Source organism: Phaethon lepturus, unplaced genomic scaffold (assembly GCF_000687285.1).
Source record: "Phaethon lepturus isolate BGI_N335 unplaced genomic scaffold, ASM68728v1 scaffold53500, whole genome shotgun sequence".
NCBI classification, from domain to species: domain Eukaryota; kingdom Metazoa; phylum Chordata; class Aves; order Phaethontiformes; family Phaethontidae; genus Phaethon; species Phaethon lepturus.
The window spans coordinates 38,613-47,466 of NW_010515172.1; the positions used below are offsets into that span (position 1 = coordinate 38,613).

Below are 8,854 nucleotides of genomic sequence, written 5' to 3' on the forward strand. Positions count from 1 at the left end.
GGCAAATATTGGGCTCTGCTGCTGCAGAACAGGTCGAGCAATCTGGCGTGCTGCAGGAGGCAGAACTGGTTCTGCTTCGACATGTACCAGCGAACAAACCGTACCGCGAGTTCTGGGGGGAAGCACTCGCTCACGTAACTGGCTTCTCTGTTCTGCTTGCCCGAGATGTGAATGCGTTTCGGTCTGCGATGGTGTATCGTCTCCCATTTTCCTTCATCATTAGGCCCATGAACTCAGTGACTATAAATTTCGTCCTTCCTTCCAGAAGTCTGTTCAGTAATTTTTTTTTTTTTAATCCATTTAAGCAAAAAGTGAATTAGAACTTTTTTCTAAATCGGGGGGGGGGGGGAAAGGGAAATAAGCCTTTAAAAAAGGCACAGTGATATTTAATACACTTAAAATGTATTAATGGGGGGCAGGGAATACAGGTTATGGCAAATTTTTTTACTACATTAGGATGTTTTAGGCTGTTAGCTATCATGCTTTCCCAAATGCCTTTTCCCCTTGGTGCAACCAGACTCAAATAGAGTTGCACCAAAATAACAGAGGGTCTGAGCACTTCTGAACCGATGCATTTAAATTGCTTCAGCAACCTGGGGTTGGATGCGCTCTGGTTTATCTGCCAGGCCCATTAGGCTGCTGCAGCTACAGGGTGTAGTGAAAGTGGCAGAGCCTCCCAGTGCTCGTGGAGGCTAGAGTGGACACCTCTTGGTGGTACCGTGAGAAATGGGAATAAGGTTTCCTGGTGAAACGTATGGTGCTGTAATGCTCCTTCTTGCAGTGACGGGCATGGTATTGTGTCACAGACTATGGCTGCTGTTAGGAAAAATGTATCAAAAGAAAAACCTTCACTTTTATAGGCCTACACTGACATTTTCTTGTGTAGATGTGTATTTACTGCAGCCTTCCCTTAGGAAGAAGAGAGAATCGCCCAAGTCACCTCAGTATGAGTGTCCTCCAGTGCCTTGCAGTGGAGGGGTAAGATTGAGGCATTTTGCTGTCACACAGCCTGGGCTGCTCCACCTTGGGGCTAAGAGAGGGAAAGCCTCGCCTCTGCCTTGGGTCCTCAGGTGTCAGAGACAGCTATTTTGGCAGGAGGGGGCTTAGACTAATAGACTAATGACTTTCTTGCAACCAATCCCTCACTAAGGGCAGACTTAAAATTATAATTTAATATGGTCCATGGCTTCACATTATTGAAAGTGATGTGCTGCACACAGCCTACATGCTTCCCTAGGCAAACAAAGCCAGCGCGGAAAGTGCTAAGCTAGATACGTCATTGTGCAAACAAATGACTTTTCATAACTCAGTGGTTTTGTTTTAAACAAGAAGGAAGTGGAACTGGAGCTGTCAGGAGTAACAGGTGAAGAAGTCACCCTCCAGAGCATCAGAAAGAGTATTACTCCCACTCAAAGAGATCTAAGAAATCATTTTCACCAAAATGAGAAAAAAATACCAGAGCCCCTGTTCTAGTTATCAAGGGAGGACCCCACATCAGCCTGTCAGTCCAGCTACAGGACAACAGGGCCACATAGTCCCAATTCACGGAGCAGACAACCAGGGAAGAGACTAGCTCCTGCCTTTTGCACCCACAGTAGGTACACAGTCAACAAATGAGATGCTTTCAGGTCATCTTTTTCCTTGTAGTTTTTAGTGTTCTGTTTCCCCCACCACTTTAATTGCAGTACATTTTCAGTCTTAAATTTCCTTCTTTTTGTTGTTGTTGTTGTTGTTGTTGTTGTTAAATCAGGAATTAGGCCAAAACTGTAATGAGTTTCTGGTTCTATCCACTGAGTAAAGACCTGAGTGGAAGACACGACTGGAGACTGTTGTACTGATTTCTCAAAGATAGCTGCTTGGGGTGGACACCTCTGCATTTGAGGGAAACAGAAAAGGGACAGGAAAAATGAGGCCAGCACTAGAGGCAAAAGGTTTTTATTAGCTTCTGATATTTCAACCCTACTTACTTAAGCTGCAGCTAGAACCAAAAAACATAGCTTTGTAAAAAGACTACCGTAATCCAAAACAACCCATAAAAGTTCTCTGCATGTATTAAAAGTTTAAATTCAAAAAGAACTTTTCAAGGTTTCATTTTCTAACAGCATCTTCATAGAGATAATAACCAAGTTCTCTTCCTAAGTACAGATACAAGGCAAACAAGCACCCTACAAAATTATCTATGAAAAAAGGTAGTGTAGGAGGGAAATTAAGACAGTGTAATAATCCACTAGCCAGATACGCAGGTTAAATGTAACACAACCATCAATGAAATATTTCAAAATGAAAATAAATTAAGGTTACATCGAAGTTCCTGCTTTACTTTTCTTGTTTAAATCCTCAATATAGTACATACCACTGCATTATGGATCATGGCAGAGACTTAGCACTAGCATTAAAAAAGTTGCTGTAGAAAAATTTTCATGAAAGTAAAACCAAGACTGAAGATACTCCTTGACACAACTGTATGACGGCTATAGAAATTCCACTCAATCAGTTATTCAAACTAGGGCCGTTTATTTTTAAAATCACTGTGAATTTCTGTAAGGTCTTGGTTACAAATCTTGAACAGCCATGAAAATGGCGATCAATGTCAACAAGCAGTGATCCATACATTCTGGCTGAACAGATGCTGTCTTCCCCCTTTCATTGCTTAGCCAAGCTGCACATTTTGTTCTGCCCGATACCTGCACCTCAGCAAGAATGCAATTTCGCAGAGCACAGTTTTTTGGAGGCATTTTGACATTTTCTGAAAACAAAAATCTTGTTCTTGTAAGGCCCTAGTCACTGTGTGAGCAATGTTAACATGTGAACACAGGCTTAAAAGGCTTTGTCAACGTGCTGCTTTACCTGTTGTACATGATGTTTCAGACTCATTTGCCATTTGGAAGCCAACTGCCTGTATATATCATCATAGTATATTGCTATTATTTTTCTAGAAAACATCAGTAAGCATCCCAGCTCACTATTACTACACCCTCCCCGTTAACTGTAACTGGACAGGAAAGACCTAAGTGATGCTTTATAGGACTTGCTGTACAGATTCAAAGTAGTCCACAAAACAGGAAAGCAAATGCCCTCCATGGCCTCTGCAGTTTTGTAATACGCAATGGAGAAAACACAGGGCTTAAATACACTAAAAGGTATTTAAATAAAGACATTTTATCCAATTATGAGTTTCTGATACTACAGTGAACCATCCTGCTATATTCCTCCCATTACACAAACTGTAAGAAGGTAAGTGAACACTTCTGTGAAATGCTATTTCCCTAATACTAAGCTCCTTGTTGACTACAAATTTAGATCTGCATTTATTAGATAAATCTTTTAGAGGAGAAAAAATACTTAAAACAAATACCCTAAGCAGTTTCTGGTTTAATTGTATCAAATCTTCAGTGTTAAACCTACAAAGAAGAAAATCTCCACAAAATGGTGGTTAAAAGAACAGAGTTTTTGCTTGGTTACTGAATGGACGTGGCAGACAAGCTGCTCCTTGAGAGTTCATTTTGTAAGGTTGCAACGGTGTCTACTGTCCATTGTTTTCTGGATTTGTTGTGGTGGTTTCAGTGCCAACAGGCTGCACATTGTCTGCAAGATTGTGCGCATGCTCAAGGAACAAGTCTTTCAGTACGCTCAGCTCCTTGGTCAGGAGCTTAATTTTTGCCTCTAAACGTTCATTTTCTTCTTTGAGCTGGTTGACCCTTTGCAGCGTGTCTTGCGCTTTCTGCTTGCTTTTTAACCGGCTCTTTTTCACTGCCATGTTGTTTCGCTCTCTGCGCTGACGATACTCATCACTGTTTCTATCCACAAAGGAGTTTTTCTTTCCCTGTTTGCTCGGAGGCACAGCTTTGCCTCCACCACCAGGACTAACCGGCACCAGCTGGGGAACCTGCTGCAAACCACTGGTGTGTGCTTGGGTGTGAATGACGCTTACTCCGTTCGCATCTGTAGCGGTGTTCTGCTGGGATGTCTTGCTCATTTGGACAGGCTCTTCTTGGACACAACAGAATTTGTTAGGAGACTGAAAACTGTTAACGTTTCTAGAAGGTGTTTCCAGCGGGTCTTCACATGGATTAAGGGCAAGGTGAACCTAGTAGGGTGGAAAAAAAATACGCTATTAAAGGTGCTGTGTTCAGCTACAATCATCTTGGACATCATGGGCTTTAGCAAAAGGTACTGATGGTACATCTGGCAATAACACATCACAACTGTGCTGGAAGTGGACAAGCTGCCAACTACATTTCAGAAGACTCTCGAACGTATTTGGATTGGAAGGGACTGTTACTGGGTCATCTAGTCAAGCCGTTTGCATTGTTCACTGGCTTTACTCAGTTATTCCAAAGCCATCCCTGATGGATGGGTGTCTAGCCTAGCCTCGAATATCTCCAGTTTCACAACCTCTGTCTTGGCAACAGGTTCCACTGTCTAACTTTTCCTCCAGTTATATAATTTTCTTAATTTTCAGACTGGAGTTTTATTTCTGCAGCTTAAACCTATTAACAGCCTGACTCTTGACCAACAGGAGTACTTGATCTTTGTCCTCTTCAGACCATCCCTCTGGGTGTATGCAGAGACAAATTCCTCCCTGGTCTCTTTTCTCTGGAGAGAAGGTGCTCGAACTGTCACTTCCTCAACCATCCATCTTACAGCATCTTTCTAGTGCTTTTACCTGCTCTAAGATTGTTTCACTTGCTTTTGGAGATTATGTCCAAACTGATGACTGTTTTAAGGTCTCACTAGTACTGAGTGGAAAAAATGATCTATGGAAAAAGGTAGCGTGTTGTGAAGGCTGTGACTGAGTGACATTACAGGAACCACTTCAACCACAAACACGGTAAGACAAGCTAAGCCTGTAATGGTACTGTAATGAACAGGTGGGACAGGAACACAGGGCCACAGCAATGCGAGAATCACTGCACAGCAAAGACAGGGGACTGTTGCCACCCCATAGGAAGGCAGCAGCTGCAGCTGACTCATCAACAATACGTTCCCCTGCTGTAGCCCCTGCACTGGTCATTGTCCGCTCTCCTTTCCAGCAGACAAACAGGCCTGATGAGCAGGACACCTCTCATCTGATGTTCTCCTGCTGCTGACCCCTACCCAGTAGGCAGGCTGACCCTGACTCCTTGTGCTGGTGGCACAAGGAGGATTCCACCACAGCTTCTGCAGGGACACAGCCCTGGCAAGGCTAACAGCTGCTCCCCTTCTCTTCCCATCTCACAGGATGACCTCCTAAACGTCTACGAGAGAAGAGGGGAAGTTCCTGAAACACCTACCTATGGCTCCAATGACAACTACTCAGCAATCAGTCAAACGAGTGTTGATTTCTTGTCATGTTAAAGAAAAGTATCTAAATGGCATAAAACAATCCTACTCCAAGATCACTGCATTGCAGCTGTGCGGCCTGTGTCACACATGTACATGCAGTATCATATGACTAGTGTTTAACATCCTCCTTGCCCATCCTCAAGAGGACCCATTGGGAAAGCAGGCAGTTGAGGCTAGTGGTGGGCAATGCTAACCACCCAGTATCGCCAGTGTCCAGCCCACGGATTATGGCTTGCATCAGTAACAGCACGAGAGATGGATGACTGTACTCCTGGGTCTAGCTGATGCATAGGTGTGGGGAGACGTTTGTAAACGAGCTGCCTGGTTGGTGTCACTGGTCATTCTAAGCTCACAGGTTCATCAGCTCTTTATTGTTCTTGTCTGTTTTGTTTTTCTCAGCAGTCTGAGTTGCTGCTTTACCTTCTGCTAGGTATCATTAAAAAGGTTAAAATTCTACTGTCTAGGTCAATTGCAAATTTTCTTCCATAATGAAGGAGCCAGAACAATTTGCAGGTGCAGAGGGTGGTTCACTAAAACTCACAGAAAAGCCTAGGAAGTTTGGCTTGAATGTTATTAAAAATTAATGTTCTTTGTCACCAAGAAGTATTCTCACTTAAAACAAGTGAAGAAGATGTGGAAGTACACCCACACACCTCCTATCAAGAAATCTTTTCATTTTCATATTTCAGGGCAGAAAGAGACCATCAACTCTTTTTGACATCTGTATGGCTAAATCTACATATACACATGCCTAACCTTTGTATTTAGTATTTTCCTGATTTCAGCTCTTAAAACAACTTTTGTAAATCACATTTAATCTTAAATTCTGACTGAATAAGCAATTTGATTCAGCAGTTAAACTGAATATACAGCTAACTACATGTCACTGTGCACAAATACCAGACTGGCAGGGCCAGTTGCAGTAGCTGTGCATGTGTGATTGCACAGACATTTTTAGTCAAGATGCAAGCGTATGCTCCTCCTGGAGCATATACTGGCTTTGTCTCAGCTTTATTTTACATACAGGATTTCTGTAGCCCTCAAAGAGTATACAGCTCTGTTAGATCGCCTCTGACAACTTAATTTTTCCACTAATTTTTGGCATCTTTTCAGTGTCAGACAGAATGCTCTCCTGTCCCCTCTATTTGAACACATTACAAGTGCTTGCTAACTTCATCTGGACAGCCCAGTAAGTAAGCCGCACCATTTGCACGATCTGCTTTTTGTGCTTCATGAGATACTACAGAGGAAGGGGTGGCTCTGGCCCCAAAGGCATCCCACCTCACATGTAACAAGTTTCTTCACATGACCGTGTTCCATGTGCTACTTCTCTTTATGCTATTGAAACTATTTAATATTGCTTTAACATTCCCTTCAGATCTCTTATCAAATTCCCCTGTAATTCAAAGGAAAAATTATTTCTTCCATTGAACCAAATTTTAATGGACTATTTTATTGGGCCGTACACGGATATGAGCAGAGAAGATGAACCAGCGTCACACCTCAAGCAAGTGTTCTAGCCCTGCTAGTACAGATCTCCCTCAGTTCCTTCCCACTGGAACCGATCCATTTGGTATCAAGTAACTATTTCTTGAGTGAGACACACTCTTATCTGGCCGGATGATCAGAACTCTTACCTGGGAGAGATGACACTCCCATCCTGCTCCAGCTAATATTTATGCAAAGCAAGTAGCACCAACTACTGCATTACAGACAACCCAGGAATGGTAACAGTTGAGGCTTGAAACTAATTTTTCCCCCTGGTTATTTGGAGGCTGGATCCCTATTACCAACTGTCAGTTATTCAACAGAATGAGAGGGAAGGATATCCTGGATAGCAACAGGTGCTATGGGGCATCCTTCAGGGAATACTGCAAGATTTAAAGGCAGCAGGTATAAGACATGTGGAAGGGGCTGTGAAGAAGGATGAGGTAAAGGACACAGTAATTGGGAGAGGCCACGAGCATGGGGAGGCAGATGGATCTCAAGAGTTTGTTTCTCAGACACCATGCCACACAAACGCAGCTGCTCTGCACCTCTCTACAAACAGGTTGGTTTGCTTGTGTATGGGTGATAGCCCTGGCACAGCAGGAGGCAGCTCCTCGGAGAGCCAGCTGAGTTTCCTAGCATCTTGTTCCCATAAAGCTGCTCATTAGCTTGAGCTCAGCAACAGCCCTAGGCTGGTTCCACCCAGCACATGGTAGTGTTTCCAGTGGCCAGTTAGAACTGCCTTGTTCTCTCCTTGGGCCACCAACTGGCCACCCAGGACAGCAGCTGCCCACCCACAACAGCATAATAGCTGGTAACTCAGAGGTGTCCTCTCAGGCAGAGAGATGTTTCTTACTGTCTGACAGCACTCCTCAGGGACCACAAAGACTCCCAAGCAAATGAAGGCCTTTATTATCTTTGCTTTCACCAAAAAAACAAAAACAAAAACAAAAAAGAAAAAAAATTAAACATAAACTTCCAAATATTTGTTTTGGCGAAATACAAAAAATGTGTTTTAACTTGTTAATTAAATCAGTATTTTTTTTACTTGGCAGCAAAACTACAAAGCACTTCTCTCTGCTCCTTTTCAGCTATGTGACTGTTGATTCTGATCATTAGTCAGGATAACTTTATTGCACAAATTCACTCAGCTGTCCTGTCTAATGCAAAATCAGTCCCAATCTGAATGGCAGTAGGTTGCCTTCCTTCTCTTTGACTTCAGTAGGAATGCCCCAGTAGGATCTGACTCTAAATCCAGGTGACCCTGTACAAAGAACGACAGCATGAAACTCCAGGCGTCTGTTTGCTGAACACGCCTCTGTGGTTTACTGCACACTCTCACAGGCAAGTTTGTAGGAGTTGATGGTTACTCTTGTATACTGAAGACTAGGCAACAATTTTTTTAGACTAGGTAGCCTAAACCTACCATCTGTTGCCATAGCTGACAACATCACTTTTCTATATTATTCTCATTTTTTCCGTACACCTTATGAGAAAAATGCATGCCAACATCCTTAAAAAATGTGCTGGGAACACCTAAAGTATGCATTTTAATTGCAGGCTAGCAGTGTTGATGACAGAATCACAAACAATCCCAGATGCCAGGAGGCAAGGAGGTATCAATTTGACTCTGTCTTTTTAAATATAACGAAGGTAGCTATTTCTAAAGACAAACCAATTCCTTCACTCCAAAAGGTTTTCAAAACAGGATTTTTTACAGTTTCTGAAGGGGCATTATAACCAGCATGGCATTATGACTGAGGGGAGTATTGGGTTATCGTAATGACTATTTCCCACCCGATGTCAGAGCTAAAATCAACGTCAAGCTGCGATAGATCTGTTTGGAAAGTTGTGTCTGGACCTATAAAAATTTGTCGGGAGGCAGAAAGATTTGCCAGGACATTCAAAACTTCCTAGAGGAGCCAGAAAAGGAGAACACCCGTTGGTAAAGCACGGCATTTAGCGTGGTTCGGGGCAGCTCCTGGGACCCTTGCGGCCTTGCGCGCTGCCGGGGAGCGCTGGGAACGGCGCCGGCGGGGCC

The 8,854-nt window shown here is 43.2% G+C and overlaps 1 protein-coding gene across 1 annotated transcript; it reads right to left on the minus strand.

Moving 5' to 3' along the window:
• Window positions 1-3,425: 3,425 nt before the first annotated feature.
• On the minus strand, window positions 3,426-4,083 carry CEBPG (CCAAT/enhancer binding protein (C/EBP), gamma). The gene has a single exon (XM_010295143.1). The coding sequence runs from the start codon at window positions 3,974-3,976 to the stop codon at window positions 3,524-3,526; it is 453 nt and encodes a 150-aa protein (XP_010293445.1). The 5' UTR covers window positions 3,977-4,083; the 3' UTR covers window positions 3,426-3,523.
• Between the last annotated feature and the right edge of the window lie 4,771 nt (window positions 4,084-8,854).